At 36.5% G+C, this 21272-nt stretch overlaps 1 protein-coding gene across 1 annotated transcript; it reads right to left on the bottom strand.

The window, feature by feature from the left end:
• Nucleotides 1-3311: 3311 nt before the first annotated feature.
• Nucleotides 3312-14173, bottom strand: LOC124221317 (uncharacterized). Its single transcript, XM_069135352.1, has 17 exons — nt 13934-14173; nt 11528-11711; nt 10641-11064; nt 10090-10348; nt 9793-9958; nt 9465-9701; nt 9084-9298; nt 8811-8992; nt 8534-8670; nt 6039-6456; nt 5562-5820; nt 4917-5082; nt 4612-4842; nt 4291-4505; nt 4037-4218; nt 3686-3822; nt 3312-3557 (listed from the first exon to the last, which is right to left on the bottom strand). Exons 3-17 carry the CDS (start codon nt 10992-10994, stop codon nt 3443-3445), a joined length of 3273 nt encoding a protein of 1090 aa, XP_068991453.1. The 5' UTR covers nt 10995-11064; nt 11528-11711; nt 13934-14173; the 3' UTR covers nt 3312-3442.
• Between the last annotated feature and the right edge of the window lie 7099 nt (nt 14174-21272).

A 21272-nucleotide genomic window follows, 5' to 3' on the forward strand; every position in this document is an offset into this window, starting at 1 on the left:
ACAATTGTATTAAAAAGTAGCAGCCGCACGTAGGTATGATGTTCTAAAATGTTTTGCAGTCAGCTGTTAGTTATTCTTCCGAGATAATAATTCGAATTGACAATACAATTGCAGTTTATTCCATTAGCTTATTGAGAGGAGTTTACCAACTCAATAATATTAGTCAGGCCGTTTCGCAATGTTGCGAAGAACGCGACATTTAAATAATAATATGTGTAATTTGTTTTTTGTTTCAGTTCGCACGATTGAAATTTACGCGTCACGCCGCGTAGAACGGCAAATCGATTCACACGGATCCGTGCCACAAGTATTTACGAGAATTGAAGGTTCGGCGTCATTCGCGTATAAGCAGCGCGCTGAGAGACACGCGGTCGGTCGGAGCTCGGGCTGTTCGATAAATTGTACCATTTACGTCAGGGCGAATTGCGTGATTTGGCGGGTTCGTATTTATCGAATGGACAATCAGCGATTGGTAGAAATTGTAGGACGGAAAATTGATGCTGAGAAAAATGATTCACTGGAGTTAGAATATCCTGCAAATGACAAAGTGTTCGATTATGACAGATTTCCTGTGAACTTAAGCTCAACGCCAGGAGATAGGGAACCGAAGCTACTTTTCAGGAGGTCGTTTATGGAATTTCATTTTTCACATTTTCCACCATCCAACTATTTTGATTGGTTGACTAATCTTTGAAAATCAATTGGAATGCTTGGATGGTGGGAAATGTGAAAAGTCGAATTAAGTTATCCGACCCCCTGGTCTACTTTTCCTAAAAATATATCTTGGTCCTCGTCAGTTGTTGGATCAGATATTCGCAGGAATGACTGTACGGAAATGAAATATAACTTTGGTTTCATATCGGATGGCGTTGATCGGCAAGTTTCACAGAAGTATCTTGATAAATATATCTGATATTATACAGCTTGAAATATATTTCGCTTTGTCTTATCGTGTTTGGGGTACATTACGAGTGTGTATAGTGCGCAGATTCGCTTTTTTATTCGGTATAATTCGGTGGTAAAAAATTTATTCAATAAAAGTTTTAGGTCATGATAAATTAACGACACGTGACGTAATAAACAACTTGAGATGAGAGTTGATTGTGTAACTCGTGATCAGCAATAAATATTAATTCGCAACTAGTTGGTATCGTATGCCAATAATGTGAAGCGTTATATTAAAAAGAATTGTGCCATGTTCAGTGTTGTGCATTTCAGTTTTGCGTCTTATTCTTTTATAAAAAAGTTGTCCCAAATATTAGATGAGTCTAGGTGCTCATCGCATATAAAAAAAAAGTGTTTTAAGTGTGATTTTAAACGTGAATCCTGTTCATCTCTGTAGGGAGAATGGAAGGACAACAGAGGTAAGAAAAGTATTTCTTGAATAATTCGTCGATTATAAAATTAACAGTTTTCATTAGGAATTATCAATTTCCTGTAAGATCAAATGTCTCAACAATGGTGTATCAGATAATTGCCTACACAGTACAGTAGTATGCTATATTTATTTATTTATTTTTTTCAGTGGAGAGCGAAGGCATCCCAATAATATGGAAGTTACTCAACAATGTTGGTGAGTCACTTGCGTTTAGTTTTCTTTCTTTTCTGTGACATGTATAATACTGGGAAAATAACTAGCTACTCGTTAGTTCACTTTAGAAAAGTGAAGTTCGGGTTATGAGCATCTCAATTACGCTTTGGTTGTCTGCAGTATAATTAGGCGCTACTGCACCGTTTATCGCCAAACGAATTCCACATTGTTTCTAGCAAGTATTTGCTGGACTTCGTTTAGAGTAGGTCTTATGTTTCTGTTGTCTAGAAGTATGCGATAGGGCATCGATAACATAATTAGTGTTTATCAAAATCCTAAATGTTCGTCATTCTAAACCTTGGAAAAAACTGAGACTACGCGAGATTAAACTTTGCGTTCGGCAAAATTGGCGCCAAAATTTTAGTTGCCGTACATTTTTTCTGTTACATGTAACCTGGTGTACCCAGTAGTCAGTAATTATGTCTCATCTTCTCATTATAGCGGTAGTAGATTGTGCAAGATACCTGAGTTCGTGTACATACATAAGTTGCAAAAAAACTGGTAATAATATGTTGAACTGCTGCATACTTATGTTAGTCTCATTTCACACCATGGCCAACCAGTTCCTGTTCTATCATCGGTCTGTCCGAGGGGGTTGTAGTCACCGCAAAAAAGTTATCTTTTATTTTCAAGGAACTGAAATGCAATTGAAGATAAGGAAACGCATTTAAAAACAAGCTGGAAAAACAATTTATTCGCGACAATTTTCATCGCCATGAAAAGGGAAGAGACAAATATCCACGATGATCTCGAAAACGGCCGAGCAAAAGATCTGAAACTGATAGAAATTGGTAGTTGAATGAAAAAATTTTAGAAGAAAAATTAAAAGAAAAGATGTTTCTTTAAAAATAAATATGTAACTGGGAACAACATGATCGTTTATTTAAAAAAAGTAATCTGAAGGAAAAAGTATATGTTTGTCGGTAAAACATTAAAAATCGATTTGTTTCCAGTAGAACCGAAAGGTCAAATTAAACGGGACATGGCAATTTTTCATGCTCATCATTTAATTGTAAAATTTTCCAAGTTATCAAATATTTTCATCGGGCCGTTTCTGAGATCATTATGGGAGTTTGCCTGACAGACCGACAAACCGAAATCCAGACCAACATTTTTCTAAACACCTGTTTCTCGGATTATATATATTCGAAAACGTAAGAATTCGTTGAAATTGGATAAAGCGATTTTGAACCGAAACCAACATTTTTCTCACACTGCCAAAGGTAATGAAAAGTGAAAAGAAAAGATATATTTCAAGAATGATACAAGGCACAAGTCTAAAAATCATTTCTACTGATCCGTTATTTGTTATTTCCCGTGTTTGGGGATGTGTCGACACACAGTGTTACATTGCCACAATTTTGTAGGAGCACTAAGTTCAAAATCGTTGCTACGTTTGCTAATATTGACCAGAAAAATTAAGAAGACTAACAAGGAAAATATCCCAGGTTGATTTTTTATTAATATGTTACAGTAGACTAAAAACTAAGCGTCACGTATTTTTTTTTCTCTGCTATCAAACACTAAGGTCGTGAAACCACCCTCCAAAATAAGGCATGTCAAGGGGCGATTTGGCAATTTCACCCACGAGAACATTATATTTTTTAACCAATCCAAGTGAAGAAGTTTTCTTGTAACCAGAAATGAATAATGTAATTCTTGCGATTAAAAAAAAAAATAAAAATGGCAATTCACCCCTTCAAAGTGTTCAATGGTAGATAAAAAATGTATGCGTCGCTTAGTTTTTAGTCTGCTATAACATATTACAAAAGAAATCGAATTGAAAAGATCAACCTGGAATACCTTCCTTGTAAGTATAAGCAGGTTCGCTATCCATAAACATTTCCATTATTAATAATAATAATTTTTTGACTCGTGGTTCTTCCAATGTCGGTTGTTGGAAGCTTTCAACTTACTAGCGTTCGATAAGATGACATCCAATTCTCGATCAGTCTTACTTTTCTTTCTGAAACAAAGAGTCACATTGAGAATTATCTATTCAATGGATATTAATGTTACAAATTGAAAAAAATTATTTTGTTTCTATCGGACTGTAAAGCTCTCGAACGATACATCTTACGAATGAAAACCTACTTTCCAAAGTCTTCCATTTCCTGTATCGTTTCCGGTAACTCTGTTTCCAACGTTTCCGGAAGAAGGAGTGTTATCAGACCAGCGAGCAACGAGCAGCTTCCAAAAGTTACAAGTGGTATGGCCACTGAGATTTCAGACTGCAAGTAATGACTGGGTTGTACATAGAAGCTTATAGCTTAAAGTAATCGTCGGCCAGGTATAAGTGGATGTACTTCAGCGGGCAATGAACTAATTATGACTACATACCCGAATCCCATTGAATTCCCACCCTTGTTAAGAAGACCTGGTCAACCAGACGGACTCTGTAGGACTTATTGTTAGTACTATCAGACTGAATTTCGTTGAACTCACCAATTCGTTAATCATCGGCGCTACGACTCCACCTAATCTAGCCATAGCCGAACAAGTACCAACACCAGTATTCCTGAGTACAGTGGGAAACTGTTCCGCTGTGAAGACGCTTATGGTCGTGTATGATATCGAAATAATCAATTTTCCTATCATAGACAGAGTTATCACCAGCCAACCCATGTCTGGAAAATGTGAGGAATCACAATTATCAAGACGTGGTATTATGGAGACCGCGTCTTGTCAATTTCACTAACCGGTAGGAACGAAAAATGTAGAGAGTAATGTAATCGCGACAAGCCACATGCAACTGCACAAGATAAACCTTCTTGGGCACTTGTCAACTATGCACACCAAGAATACATATGCGGGTAAATCCACACCGGCAGAGATTCCAGAATTGAAATAAACATTGCCTCCAAGGTTCGGCGTGATCCAAGACAGACCGTAATACGTACAATTATTTACGATCCTGTTAACGTTGAGGTACGAAATATGTTTATTTGTGCAAAAATTTCTTTGGAATATCCGCATCGAAAGCTGACGTATAGAATTTATATATCAAATCATTACATTACCAGATAACGAACAGTATGAGAGTCCTTTTCCTCATGCTCGGGTTTTTCAGAAGAGCAAAGACCGAGTACTTTTTGGTACCTGATTTATCCTCACTGTGATTTTCCAAAAAACCGTTTAACGTATCTGGCGCCAACTCTACACCATTTTCAATAAATGCCTTGCGAAGGATGTCTATCGCCTCTTCCACACGACCTTTGCTCAGCAGCCATCGTGCAGATTCACGAACAGACCTACCGTGTGAAATTCGCCAATTTATATTACGCACTTGAGATTTTGGTTTGAATAGCATATGCATTATTCTCACCACGAGAATACGAGAAGAAGGATAGTTGGAGTAGCAAAGGCAATCTGTAAGATCCTCCAATTCTTGATGAAGTACGCGAAGCAGATACTTAGAAGAGCACCTATGATGAAAAATATTCCGCTAATACCAGTCAGCAGTTTCTTTTTTGGACCAACTGTTTCGATTGCTGAAGAAAATAGAAAGAGTAGTAAATCACGGTTATATTAATGCACTTGAAGATTGGACGTAGGATAGTTTCTCAGGTAGCACACTTGTCGAAATGACGATTATCCTTTGACAAATTAATCCCGATGTAATGTCGACAGACGAAAAATTTGACTTCAATTTGGAAAGAACTCGAGAAAACAGTGACTATTCGCCTGATGTGAACAAAAGTTCGATATCCTATGGAACTCGCCACAGCGAATGTAATGCGAAATTTTTAAGTTTAGTTTGGCTACTTTTTGATAACGACAAATCAATTTACAGACAATTTGTAGACTATTGACTGTAAATTGACAACCTAGCGGACATTTGTGAACATGCAATAGGCATTTTAGTCAACTATTAGCTTCAAATACGACTTCTTCATCACTCTCCGATTAGTGGACTTCCTTTTTCTATACGTAATAGCTCGAATACAAGTCCGATTCAAAAAGTTCTCACCAGCAATATAAGTGGTTAAATACACTCCAGTGGTCGTTGTTGCAACAACCGTTCTTCCAATTACGTACACTGTGAAATTAGGAGCAACAGCTATGAGCAGTCCAGAAATTAATTGCACTATTGAGCCCCATATCAAAGTCGTCCTTCGACCATATCTATCCGACAATGTGCTGAAAGTCAGAACTCCCACCATCACACCCAGCATGAAGAGCGATTCACTTGCAGTTTTCAACCATGCGTTATCGCAGACTAGATCCCACTGAAAAGGAAAACAAAATATCATACCATTTGAAATTCGACTCACTGTCAGACATCGTGAAAAGTCAGTAAAGTGTCAAATCTGTACAAACGAATTACTATATGATTATGCTGATACTGCAAGGTAACTAATAAAACTCTTTCTCCCAGAAATGTATGCGACAATATTTCTGTGTAGACAGAAATGATATGTTATCTTTCATCTATCATTTGACTAACCTTGGTTGTAACCGTAACCCCGTACTGGTCTTTGTCGTAAACAAAGGAGTCGCATGTCACAACAGAAGGCATTGATGAATTGAGATCATCACTCCGGGTTTCATAGTGATCTCCGTAATCTAAATCGTACCTCTTGCATCGCGACCAAGTTCCCGTGTCGCGATCCCATGGATATGTAACATTTGCCAAATCCGGTTGTATGAGATAAGTCGCATTTTCCGGGTCCTCACCGGGCGTCAAACATCTGAAATCCGGTTTGCCGGCTAGAAAAATCCCTCCCATCACGTGAAAGGTGCTGGATATTATGGGCAGGCACATAGCAAGGTATATCCTACGCTGGTACGGGCCAAACGTCCCTAACTGCGAAATCACTTGGTCAAAACCCATCCTTATTGTTTTTCCTTTTTCCACGTCGCGTCACCGTTTTCCGAGTCTTTTTCACCTGGTTATTTTTCAATTGTCATCAATTACTCGAGAATATTAGTTGGAATCTGATGATAACTTGAAACCCGCTTCATATAACCCGTGCAAAAATTTGCTTCAATGTTTCGAACCTCAGATTTGAAAGTATATTAAACACAAATAAAACTCTCTTCGTTTTATGTGTCCTTTCTGTATTTGCATCTGTACACAGATAAAATCTTCCGCATTATCATATTGACTGACTCAGATCTAATTATGAGCGCTGGTACCGTAAATCGTATAGCATCAGTGATCATTTTCAGTAATAAATCAGCTCGACAATTTAATTGAGGATATGAATCTTGAAAAATCCTTGGTTAGCCTGATTCGTTTCTGCAAACTGGTACCTGAGCCTTAGATCTACAAAAATTGTCCTCGGACGTCTTTGTTTCAACTACAAATATTGACAGTGATTCAGTTTCAAATAAGGCAAGCAAGCCAAAACACTTCAGTGTAATAAACGAGTTGTATTAAAAATCTGTAATGTCTGGAAAGTTGAGTAGCAATAAAATTATAAATGAAATTGTATATTTTGTCATGCTTCAATATCAGATAATTCTTGGTAGGTATGAAGTAAAAAAATACAAGTGATACATATGGTTTGTTCTGAATATAATAGGCATGTGATTGATTGACTGACTATTTGTCTAGTGGTGATCCATAAGATAGAAGAAGATAGTTATGTGAAAGGAATCTTATTTTCGGTTTACAGTTTACGTGTCGATATGTAATAAATGTACATTGTACATGCGTATGGTCTCACAGCTAAATCATATATGTATGCGGAAGGGACGGACTTTATATTCAATCGCTTGAAAATCTCTTACGAGTAGACGTACTTTTATAAATCAAAATTGACGAACGATGTAAAAGAAGGTAATGAAGATTCAAAATAAGTAAATTCTTTAAACGTTTATTTGCTTATTTATTTTCCAACACAATTGACTTATTGTTCCACTTCTGTTTACATTTGAATGATCGAAAAGAAGCAGGTTTTTTAAGCAGTTTTTGTTTCTTATAATTTGAATAACGTTGATTTGTTGAAATTTCAGCTTACTGTATTTTTCTACGTACAGTAAATTTCATCAACATTTAAAATTCATAATATCGGTATTCTAGCTGGAATTTAAAATTTACAAGTCCCTACAGGGCCATTTCACACAGCCAAAATTTTGTTCAATTATTACCAACGATGTACCTTGGATTTATTTGCATTTTGGAATTTTTAATATGGATTGGACTTTGAAGAAAATGTAGAGTTGAAATTTCCAAAATCTGCAGTGTTATTTAAGTGAAAAAGCGAAAAGAAAAATAGAAACAGCTATCAAAAACTCATGACTCGCACCTCTGATGTATTCAAATTTTTAAATTCTCCCCTTCTTTACTCAGGAAAAAAGATAACGTGGAAGATAATAGAACTTTCTCGAAAACGAAAAGTTGAGTTTTCAGTAGATCTCCACTTCAAGGTTGTAAAAAATTTCATTCGATCATTTTTAGATTATTGTCTGGGTGTGTGTGTACATAATTTTTTGCACAACGATTTCTCGAAGACGAATGAACGAATTAAATTTTTGGATACGAATAGTCTAGTAGTTTTAGATTTATTTAATGATTTACTTAATTGATTAGGTAAAAATAGATGTTATTTAATAATGTTTTTTGAAGTTTTTAGGCTGGTCCAACAAATCAGCGACTTGTTAGCATTTGCAAAACTTGAGTTTTCGAATCGTCCATCTTTTGCTTTCACATCTGGAATGAAAAAAATTAGTTGTTGAACGAATTATTCAGGTCTACTTACGTATTTGTTAAAAAATATAAATACAATACCGGCTCTGGAACGTGAGCAACATTTTACTCATGTGCCCTGGCAGAGAGATATCTTACATAAAATGCTAACTAAATTTGAGAAAAATAGCGTTCAAAACAAGTACTCAAATTTCGGAGCTACTTACTAGGTTGATTTACTTTGTTTATACCGAGGCAGAAAATCTACTTGAAAGAAAAAGCATTTAACAACATTGCTAATAACCTACTCCTTGAACTCTTCCAACTCCTCTATTGTTTCCGGTAATTTTTTTTTTGCCGTTTCCGGAAGCAGTAGTAGCAACAGACCAGCCATCAACGAACCGCATCCATAGATCAAAAGTGGCAGGGTGGCGGAAATTTGAGACTGTAAATAGCGATGAGTTATATCTGGATCACAGGTATGATGATTTGAAATTCGATCGAATGATCGGTCCCGGGGTTCAGGTCGGAGGTATTTTGAATCTGAATTCACTGCTACCTGTTTCTCTATCGCATTGAACTCACCAGATTGTTAATCAGCGGTGTTACAACTCCTGCTATCCTAGCGACGGCCGAAGAAGCACCAACGCCGATATTTCTAACAGTGGTGGGATACTGTTCCATCGAGAAAATGTAGAGGGTCGAGTAAGAGGCTGAGCTTGATAGTTTCCCTATCATCGCCAAAGATACGGTCGCCCACGGCATGTCTGTAATATAATGTCAGTTAGCGCGTAGCTAAGGACCAATTTAGTTGCTCGGTTATCGTTACGAACGAATAATGTCAGTTTCGTTAGTCACCGTTAGGAACGAGAATCGTTGAAAGCAACGAGGTCGCTGCGAGCAGCATACAGCCACACAAAACAACCCTTCTTGGGCATTTGTCGATCGTGGATATCATGAACAAGAGGGCGGGCAGTTCCACCGCAGCAGCAATCCCGGAATTCACGTAAACGTCACCCGCAAGATTGGCCGCGTTCCAAGACAGGCCGTAATATGTAGCGTTGTTCACAAACCTGAGGGCGTGTATTTTAGAAAACGTATATTCTTAAAAATTTGGATCGTTGCGCACTAAATTGAACGTAGACGAAATTGTAAACTTTTACGATCGTCTTGAGTGCGCCGGTGACGATAAATTTAAAGAAACGCATTTATCGGAATAGAATAAAATCAGGGCCTTACCAGACAAAGAACAGTATCAGACTCCTTTTCCTGATAATTGGATATCTTAGAAGATCGTATATCGAGGTTTTTTCAATGATCCGTGTTTCACTAATCTTGTTATCCGTTTTCAATAAATCATCCAGAGCGTCTCGCGTTAGTTCCACTTTATTTTCTACAGACGCTTCGCGAAGTATCTCTTTCGCCTCATCTAAGCGACCTTTGGTGATCAGCCATCGTGCAGATTCAGGAATATACCTGTTCAAATGGTGTTAAAATTTTAAAACACGTTCCACACTTCTCGTTCTGTCTTCGAAACGAAAGGCGCAACTTGACGCTGCGTTCTTACCAGATTGAGCCAAGGAATACAAGGGTGGGAATGGTAAAAGCTACTTGTAGCATCCTCCAGTTTCGAATGAAGTATGCAAGGCAAACAGTCAGGAGGGAACCTACTATAAAAAACAGACTTCCAAGTGCAGCTGGTTTTCTCGTTCTTTGACCAATAGTCTCGATTGCTGAAAAAAACAAACAACCATATAAATTAAATTTTGAAAAAGACAACCGACAGTCTCGCGCTAATCACGCACTGCAGTTACAAATTCTATCGGTAAATTGTTATGTATGTGAAATTTCGATGCGTTCTCACCAGTAACGTATGACACTACGAACAGCCCATTGGTCGACGTTGCTAGAACTGTTCTACAAACGATGTACATTATCATATTCTGAGCAGCAGCTACTAGTAGGCTGGTGACTAGTTGTAAGACCGATCCCCATATCAAAATCGTTTTACGTCCGTATTTATCCGACAATCCACCCATCACCAGTGCACCAAGAAGCACTCCTAGCATGAACAGTGATTCGCTCGTTACTTTCAACCATGCGTCATCGCAGACTAGGTTCCACTGTAAAGGTGTAATGACGATGTTTTTAATTTCATAATAACCGACTAGCAGATGTTAAAAACCAGTGCGCATGATTCTGGATACAGGTGAACATATGAGACGCGACCCGCTGATTCCATAATCGTTTCAATCGCGTTACATGTCATTTTTCCCATACAATAAAAGGAAGTTTGCTTATTGTTGGCTGGTAACTGAACCAACCGATCATATTTGATTTTTCCTGGAGTTGCGTCGCTTATCTTGATTTACTGAAACCTAAAATTCTTTCCTTGTGCAAGTGAATTAGACTCACATTGGTCGACACCGTAAACCCGTACTGGCTTTCATCGTAAACGAAAGAATCACACTTTACTAAGGGTGGCGTAGGCGTATTGTTCAGAACTTGGTGATTTAGATCATATCTTTCACACGATGTCCAGGCTTCCGTTTCGTTATCCCATACTGGTTGGGTTGTGTTTGACGTGTACGTTGCATTGTACGGGTTTTCCTCAGGCGTTAGGCATCTGAAATCCGGTCTACCAGCTAGAAACGTTCCTCCCATTAAATGAAAGGCACAGGATATCATGGGCAAGTAGATGACGACGAATATCTTTCGCTGGTACGGGCCAAACTCCCCCAAGAGTGAGATAACGTTGTCGTAGCCCATTTTTATTGTTTTCCTGTTTTTCTCTTACTCTGCCGCTTCTCGAGTCTTCTCCCTACTCGGTTGAATTTGTCTGTCGAAACGATGGCAGATTAAGTCATGTTTATCATTCATTGTTTATACTTCGATGGACCATCGCCATTTTAAAACGCGAAAAAGAGACTGAAAATATTGGATACGTTGTCACTTCAATAATCACAACTGCATAAACAGAGGGATTATTTTAATCTTGAAGTCAGTCTAGTGGAAACTGGTGACAGTTGTAACACTTTTTAGAGGACATTTGCTTCTCGCTTACAATTCATTACCTGTGACTGACATATTTTTTTCGAGTCTTTGCATTGTTAAATGTTGAAAACCTTTTGCCATCGCATCGTTATGTCAAAATTCCCAACGGTTGTCCGGTAGACAATAATTATCAAACCGAAGAACAAGCAGTTAATGGAAGTAATTGGAAAAATCAACAATGGCACTTATGGTACCGAACAATCGTACGAGGATCTAGGATTTTCAAATGTATAATAAAACTCACGTACAGTCTCAGAGTACTCCAACTCTTTAAAAAAATGCCCAAAGCTCGAAGTCAAGGTCACGCATTGGTCTCATTTACGAAAAAAGAACCGAGATGTATATGTTTTTACTACACAGCTGTAAAAATGTGCATCACCTTCCCCAGCGAAATAAACGCCAACGTTGACAGCAATAACAATGGTGCCTTTACTGTAAAGAAACTTAATAAGATAATCAACTTAAAAAGATAAGAGGGCCGGATAATTCGCTAGTAGTACAAAAATTCAGCTTGTAATTGTGACGATACTAGTAGAAAAATTCTAAATGATTTTTTTTTTTTTTTACCCGCAGTTAAAAAGAAAACTCAAACTTTACGGTTATGACCTCAATATGTTATTATTAGCTTTATTTTATTATTGTAAAGTATATTGTATGCCATGCTTTACAATTGTTCACAGGTGCAATAAGCACATCTGTAAATACTGTACTCCATACGAAAGGTATTTTCTGTATACGAATAACCAAATTAAATTTCAATATTTTGGAATATCTCACATTGCTTGCTGACGATTAAATGAATGATAAAAGTAGATCGTTTGTCGTTGTGTTTTTTCTTTTCTAATGTGAAATTTTTTAACTTGGGGGATTTCAAACGTAACACATTATTGTTCCTACGCGCGGTGGTGTTGTTGACTAACGTGTGTGTTGGCTAATTTTTTAATGCGACTAATCAGAAGTCAATCAGCATATTACTCTGGCACTATTATCTATAAATAACATTTTCTAGAAAGCGTTAAATTTGTATAACAATACAACGTGTTTTACCTACGGGAAGCATTTCTACCAGCAGATTTTTGGCTTTGTTACGGGTTTTCCGACGACCATCAAGATTTCTGTGTCTGCAAAAATAAACTTTAGCAAGCTGTGGATTCTCGACCAATCATTGTCCTCAGGGACAAAGCTTTTCTGCACGTTTTTGCTCCTGATTGCGATATTTTTTATTTTACTTTTAAGGCAGATGCAAAGTCCGTCTTTTACCAAATTAGTAATCTAACGAGCTGTAGCTACGCAACGATAGATCTGAGAGCAATATTTGGCTGGAATTATTTGTTCTTTAGTCGTGTATCTAGGGAAGGTTTTTTTTGTGACGGATACAAAGCCCGTTTTTTGTAATTGGGTAGTACTTTGACTGTAGTATCGGATCCTCTCCGGAAGTTACCGCAAGGAGTTTCTATTACAGAAGAATGGAAAGTTGATTAAAATGGGATCATTCGTTTCCGTTCCAAGCTGGAACAAACCCATACACTCAACATTTGTAGTATTCACCACTTGTGGTGATATTGGAAAAGTATTCGTTTCGGTCGAGACCATTTTTTTTTTTATTTTCAATAAATCTTTAGGTTTGCGGACCAATATTATCCATTAAACAGGATTTCAGAAAAATCTAGGGTTTTCTGTTGTATGGCTGAATGAAAAAATCTGAAATTTACACGACTTTACGTTCAAATGATGTGCGGAAAAATTGCCATATTTTCAGCGTATTCTTCTATCAAAATGGATTCAAAATTTCAATTTTCGACAAATACCCAAGATCATTTTAGCAACGGCTGGATGAAAATATCTCAAATTCAGACGACTTTATAATCACATGAAGGGCATTAAAAATTCTCACTTCCTTTTTTTTGACCGTATGCCTTTAGCAAAACAAATTCATGAAAGTTAAAGGACTTCGACACAACTCATACGACGTTTATCGAAGATTTTATACAAATCGTTATAAAACAAATAGAATAATGCAATAGGATATAATTTCATGAAAAATAAAGAAATCATTTTATGAAAAAAAGAGAGCGCTGACGACAAAAGATTTTGATCATACTTGATGGTACTTCCAGTAATCGAATCGGTTTGTAAAGTGATGAAAAGTACGCGAGAAAATATTGTTTTTATTAGTATAGATGAATGTCAGGTGATCTTACATTACCGGGGCTTACTAGCTAATTTTACTAAATTATACGTGACAATTTTTTTTTTAAACCTATGCCAACGTTGTTTGTATTGAAACAGAATTTTAAAGAGGAGTATTTTTTAATTAGATACGCGTCACTCATTCGCAGGAGGTTGGCGCAGAATTCAGCAATGCAATCGTTGCATAACAATCCAGTTTCTTCAAGGACAGAGAACTTTTCAAAATTTGTGTTTGAAACTTCGCATCAGTACGAGGAGAAAAAATATTTTAAAATGCGTCCACTGGAGAATCGAATACGGAATAAAAAAGTTCGGAAAAACTTTGCCCTTGGAATGATCGTTCCGAAGGTATAGCTTGCTAAGTTGATTTTTTTAAATGCAGAATCTCGAAGGTACGTGTATCAGCCCCATTATTGCTAATTCAGCTGTGGAGTATGTTGAAAATCAGGCCATTAATAGCTTACGATTTCCGTTAACGTTGTATACGAAGTACGTCGATGACTCTTCGCACCGAGCAAGACCGATGCAAGGTTGTGCGGACGAAGGAGATGAAGAAATGCTCCTCGCGGCAGAATAGCTAACAGTAAGAAAACGTATTAAATCTTTTACAGTTATCAGAACAGCCCGTAACGCAATAAAATGCACCCGAAGACTAGCTACAAAAATAGGAAACAACTAAAATGTGATTACGTTGCTATCCGATGACCGAGTTCAGGGAGAGCCGAACGAGCACTAACTAACAAGACAATCCCCTCGTTGTCAGTTAGCCCGTGTGCATCCGCATGGGTATCCAGAAAACCATTTAGAAGACAAAAGGAAGACAGGAGAGGGGGATGGTGGTCGGTCAGGTGTCAAGTTCCTAACTACCGCAGCACCATTCGGCCCGCTATCGTTATCATACGACAGCTGTAGGCACAGTTGTACAGGTACAATAGGATCAGCTGGAGACCAGAAGTCGATAAAGCTTGACTCTCGGCCGGTCGTAAATGCCAAAGGTAGTAACGCACCGAGGTAGCGTGGATTAATCCATCTCGCTTTGGGTGTAAGACCAGAATAGGGTCGAAGAAGGGAAAGGTCGACGATTTAAGCGAGATTGCCGCAATGGTGTTGAGTATAGGTATCTTGATCCCACGTTTCTTTATGCTGGAGTGTACGAAGGTGTTCTCTTGCCCATCTTGGCTAAAAGTGACGGCGCATCGCGATGTTGTCGAAGGGCGCGGGTTGGTGCACATTTCGAGCTGAATCACAAGGACGTTGAACACTCATTGTAAGTCAGGATTGAACTGCCGATGACGCGTTTAACGTTGGTATTGGGATTAGCTGATTCGATAGCCGTCACTCACAACCTGCTAAAATCGGAAGCTGGTGGAGGAACGAAACTCCAAGCGATTTTTTAGTTGGCTAAGGTGTTAGGTACTTATAACTTACGGTCGACCTCAGCCTCAAGCAGCATCGCATGCGTCGCATCGATGATGGTTGCAGTAATTGAGATATTCCGTAACTTTCATTTTCACTACCTTTCAGTCCTTCCCCCTTGGGGAAAAATTAGGAAAATTCATTTTTGATTGAAACAAATACTTTTCCTTTATCACTACAGGTGATGAAGAGCGATAAATATCGTGAAGAACTCGCTGTAACGTATGTAATAGGATAAATAAAATCTGATGATTATCGAAATTTGAAAGTGTCGCTTGACTATTTTTTGACCGCGGCAAGTCAATATAAATTAAATTTTTATGTAAAAAAGACACTATTTATCGTAAATTGACGACCTAGCGAAAATTCGTCAATGTATGATCTTCGGTCAACGATTTGTGCACGGCCCGATTATTATACCACGGAGGTTATTAAGTAGAATTTAATATTAGACCAGTTTTGGAAACGAGTGATCATACAATCGAAAAATTTATCGTCTCTGCTCGTTCATTCAACATAGGACGTTAGAAAACTCATGACTTATTTCGAGCGACCTAAGATGAATTCTTGGATTCTCCACTTGTTCTTTATGTTATTATTGCTGACGCCCAAATTACTATTCGAATGCACAATACGTAAAATATTTTTTGAATTTTTCCCACTGTATGGGGGAAGGTGACAGCTATTCGGACATATTAAATTCTGACATTTGTGTAAGGCCTAGACAATTGTAATACAGTGAGTTGGACAATTAGTAAATATGAGGAAATGCATATTTGGTATCAGTAGGTTTTTTCTTTATTTAAAAGTTCACATATCTGTGTTGTATGCTGAGAGTTAAATCACAGTGAAAGTCAAAATAGTCGTTTTTGCTACTAAATGAATATGTACAATTGTTAATTTTCTTTTTTTCTTTACCACGTGACAATGTATCCTGTAGTAAGTGCGACGTCACCTAGGTACCGATAGTTTTCTGTCAGATATATAATATTATTATCTCGAAGCCACCTATTTCAGGTATTTTTATATGTATGTACATAAATAAACTCGCTGCAGCATACATATTATGGTACGCATGTCAGGCGGTTAGGAGGAACGTATGCAAAGAAATATAAATGTAAATATCATTTATTTCGGTAAGTAAATATTATATATAACTGTATTTTTGAATGAAAATAAATATTTAATATATACGTTCCAATGTTATTTCAAGTTTATAATGTGATAATATTTTATCGTAATCATATCAACAATATAATGAGTCAGCGAAGACTTTTACGTAACCAGAGAAAACGACAGCAAAAGAGAATTTTTAATTTAACCTAGTCAGAATTAGGATAAGAAATACATAACATAAACCTATGAACTTGTACTGAAACTCTATTCAGCTTTGAAACAGACGACAAATGTGCTCGTGTAATAATAAGTGTTAAAAATTACTAAAGCTTACGGATTATTAAAAAGTAATGTAACGCCCGAAGTGCATCAAGCATTACCATATCTGTATGTTCTCCATATTCGCGCAAATTATTCACTAGCCAGAGAATAACTGGAACGATTTCGGCCGATTTCTTTCAGTCGTATTTCTGCTCTTTCAGTTGTTGTAACGATTCTCTAGTCAAAACTAGCGTCTTGTCTAGTCGAATGCAACGCTGAAATACTAGGTATTAACTGCGTTACAGCGTGTACGAGTCAGTTTTTTAATTGTAGTGTAACGCAGTAATAAGACCGTTGGGCGTAAAATGATGTAGTTCATTCTGCTGTAACTCTCTCACTTTTATGAGACCAAGAACTTCTTACGACGATAAGTAGGTATTTTTTGATGTGGAATTTGATGCCCGTTCAGGTGCCGGTGAAAGAAATATACTGTTTTATATAAAAAAAAAAAAAAATAAAGTTGTTCTTCATCTGACATAGTCGGGTCCACTTAGGATAAATCTGACGCTCTCATCTTATTTCTCCCTTCGGACTTTACAATTTTTTTCTCAAGCATTTTTCACTCGCACTTCTGGCTTTCGAGATATTTGGATTTACTAAGATGAGACACCCTGTATATTATACATCTTACTATGCAATAAAGGTGAATATATATGGTGACATATATAAATATATACGCGTTGATGATACCTTAAAATTTAAAAACAACGACCGGTTACCCGTGTGAAAAACATCTGGATTACTCCAAGATGCTTTTTTCAAATACAACAAGATGTCAGGTAAACGTTGACAATCAGTCGAAAAGTCACCGAAAAGTCATCGCTGAACAATTCGAGAAAAAGGTGATACATAGATGGACATTAGTCGACTATACATTGCCTATAAATTGTCAGTTTGCCTCGCAAAAAACGACCGTTTGTCTACGAACGTCGTTTGACGGATAACAATTGGACGACATCGCGTTTACTTCCTTTTTTCGTCTGCTGTATCACTCGCGGAACCTCGACTATTTTTAAAGCAGTTTTTAGTATTAATTTTCAGACCAAAAATAGAACGAGTTCACTTGATTGTAAGGTTGTTCGCAATAATTACATGTATTACATCTGTTGGATATTTCACGTATTTCTGATGTGGAATATGGTTAGTGCAGGTGAAAAAACTAGTTGCGTTTTGAATAGAATAAGTTCAATATGCGAAGGTGACTGTTAAGTTTGCAATTTGACATCGCATCTTTCCCTCCGCAGACTTGATATATTTCGTACGCGCGCTACAAGGGGTTACATACGTGCGCCATCTGACTAGCTTCGTACTAAATAAATAATTTAACACCCTCGCGGTTTTTCTTCAACAATTTAAAATTATTAATTTTTCAGTTTTTGTAACGCTTGGGCGTGTTATCAACACCATTCAAGAAGTTGGCTCGTTCATTTTGCTCCTACACCTGTAACAAAAAATATTTTTCATCATACTAGTCAATGAAACTCAAGGCCCGATTCACAAGCATTTTATCACGGCAATGAAAAATTCATAGTATCTCGAATGAAAACTTACTTTTCAAACCCTTTGTAACGGTTTTTTTTTTTTTTTTTTTTTGAGGTTCAACCGATACGTTTTGATTTTATGTTATATTAGAAATCTACATATATTCAATAAACAAAATACATTAAATCAGGAGGAAACAATGTAGAACACAGATTATTTGAGTTTTGGTATAACCTTTTAAAAGAACAGGCAATCATAGAAAATCTCATTCACTCTTTCATTCACACGTTAAAATTACTCAATGCGATTACCGACGTTTTGTATATAATTATTCTGGTAAAATTTTTGTACCATATTAACGAAAGACTGGCTCTCTTTTCCTTTATGGTTCAAATTTAAAAATGATTCTAGTGAAAGAATGAATCTACTGACAAAGGACTCTAAATTATGGTGAGATTACAATAAAGTTAACAGACGAAGATATAAAATACTGACTTAAGAAGGCTATTACAGATTTGTGGCACAATCCACCTACAAATCAGTAATGAAAAGATGACTTAGCTCGGAATATCTCTGATGAAGAGAGGTGGCCTAACGGCTCCGTAGATGATCATGGATGTTGAAGTTCTTTGATATTCCTTTTATAGAATCGGTCTTCACCGATTATACTGCGTGGTCGTTCGTCGATCAGATATTTGGATTTGTTCTTTAGGCTCACAGGCTCCGAAAGATTGGGATTGCGTTGGGTTACACTTCTTGTATGAATCGTCGTCTCAAATTTTTTTTTTTTTCAAACATTTTTTTGGCTTGTTTTGTTTTCCCAAATGTTAACGAAATTATAAGAATGTGAATATGACAGGACTAGACTTTATATCGACCGTTCGCTTCGACCCCGGCTCGCAGAGAGAGAGAGTTACACTTATTTCACCGGATAGGTGATCTTGACCGACGTGACACCTAGAGTTAAGCGTTTGCCCTTTATTTTGAAACGTTGTATGTGCTTAAGGCGCGTACATACGAATTACTTTATATTCTATGTGACTCGCATGTAATATCGTTACATCACCCCCCCCATTTTCGAGATTGTTGTGAGAACGAAAATATCGAAAATTACTCGTTATCCTATATTTGCAGTAAAATCTAAAAACCTCTCTTTAAATTACTTCTTACTTATCAATCATTCAATCCATTCATCCTTCATCATTCATCATTAAAATTATCATTTTAAAATCTAATCACATTTTCTTTTAGCAAACATTTTGTTTAACTGGACTTACATCTAAAAAATTCTATAATCTATGCATGTTGGACTTATTAGAACATTTGAAGGATTCATGACGAGTTTTTCGTGAATTTTCATTACAAAAAATTATCTGTTATTTAGCACTTGGATTTGTGGGCTGATAATATTTGCGTAAACTCACACGATTGAAAGTTCCCAAGTTTTTGTTTTTATTTTTTGTATCTATTAAATTATATGCATTTTCATTAACTTTTTTGTTTATTTTGTACGGACCTTTAAACAAATGGAAGAATTTGTGTGTTAATTTATCGATAGCGGAGGATGGATATGGTACACGTAGTAAAACTAGATCTCCTTCATTTAAAATTACAGTTGAAATTGATTTTTGATTCCGGCTTCTATATTCAAAATTTTTCTTCAAGTTTTCTTTGGCTAACAATATTTTAATATCGTGACTATTTTCAATTCTGTCTGGAAATTTTACAATTTTTGTTAATTCATCATGCGCTGTTTTATTAAAATGAAGTTCGTATGGAATAAAACCGGTGCTATGGTGTGTTGTTAAATTTAATAATTTTTCGATTTCTTTGACATATTTTGCCCATCTAGTATGCTTATCATTGCAGAAGGTACGGAAAAATCTCCCCAGTTCTCTCATCACTCGTTCAGTAGGATTGGATTGTGGGTGTCTAATTGATGAATAGCAAACTTCTACTCCTTGTTTTTCTAATTCGACTTTCCATCTAGCAGCTGTGAATTGAGTTCCATTGTCGGATAGCAATCTTTTTGGTTTTCCTACGTTTTTAAAGTACTCGTTGATTATTTTATTTAATGCTATTGTTGTAGTAGCTCGTTTTATGGGGTATAACGTAACTAGTTTTGAAAATGCATCTATTGCAACTAACAAATATTGGACTCCCCCAATAGATCTCGGCAGAGGGCCATAGAAGTCAATTGTAGTCAATTCGTTCGGGTGATCAGCTGTTACCTGCTTGTACTTTCCTTGCATGCTGTAGGATAATGCCTTTGTTCTTTGACATGTGTCACATGCTTGAATACGTTTTTTGATACCTTCTCTCATTTTTCGCCAGTAATAATATCTGTTAATATATTGGTATGTTTTATATACACCCATATGACCTATTTTTTCATGTACAGAAATTACGAGTAAATCTACTATACTTTGTGGGATTACTACTCGCCAATTTTGATCGAATTTACTTTTATAAAACAACAAGTCTTCATGTACTTTGTAACAACCATCAGATGAATCTGTATTGCATTTATTTATGATATTTTTCAATTCCTCATCTTTTATTTGCAATTGTTTTAAATTTTTCAGGTTTCTTATCAACGTTGGATTCATTTTAATAGTTTGAGATGCGATTTTGTTTAGTTCGAGTTCTACATTATCTACTAGCAGTTGGTTTATTTTTGCTATTAGTAACTTGTTACGTTCGTTTGTACTTTGTTTCCCGTTGATATTTCGGCTGAAAAAATCTGCCACCACATTATCTTTTCCTTTGCAATGCTTGACTGTGAATGTGTACTGTTGTAAGATTACAACCCATCGTGATAATCGTGGACTTAAAAACGGTGCTGTATTTATAAAAGTTAATGCTTTATGATCTGTTATTATTTCAAATGGACTTCCAATTAACCAAATTCTAAATTTATCTAATGCATACATTATTGCCAGTAATTCCTTTTCCGTAGTTGTGTAATTTAATTCTGCTTTCGACAAACATTTACTTATAAGTGAAATAATTTTATGGTTATCTTCCTCATCAATTTGGTACAAAATCGCACTTATTCCAAGATCGCTTGCGTCTGTTTGTACTCTACATATGACGCCAGGTAAATAGTGATTAAGGGTTACACAGTTTATAAAACTTTCCTTTATCTCTTTAAATGCTTTCGTATGTTTCTCTGTCCATCTAAACGGTGTATTGTCTGTTAATAAATCTCTCAAGGGCGTGACATAGTTCGAATATTTTATGCTAAACTGCCGGTAAAAGTTACACGCTCCTAAAAATCGTTGTAAAATCAATTTACTTGTTGGTACTGGAAATTCTCTAATCACCTTGATTTTGTCTGGGTTGGGACTAACTCCCTCAGGTGTTATAACGTATCCGAGAAATGCGATTGACTTCTTACAAAAAAGTGACTTATTTAGACGAAGTGTAAAATTGTGTTTCATTAAACGATCAAATATTAGGCTTAGG

Source organism: Neodiprion pinetum, chromosome 1 (assembly GCF_021155775.2).
Source record: "Neodiprion pinetum isolate iyNeoPine1 chromosome 1, iyNeoPine1.2, whole genome shotgun sequence".
NCBI classification, from domain to species: domain Eukaryota; kingdom Metazoa; phylum Arthropoda; class Insecta; order Hymenoptera; family Diprionidae; genus Neodiprion; species Neodiprion pinetum.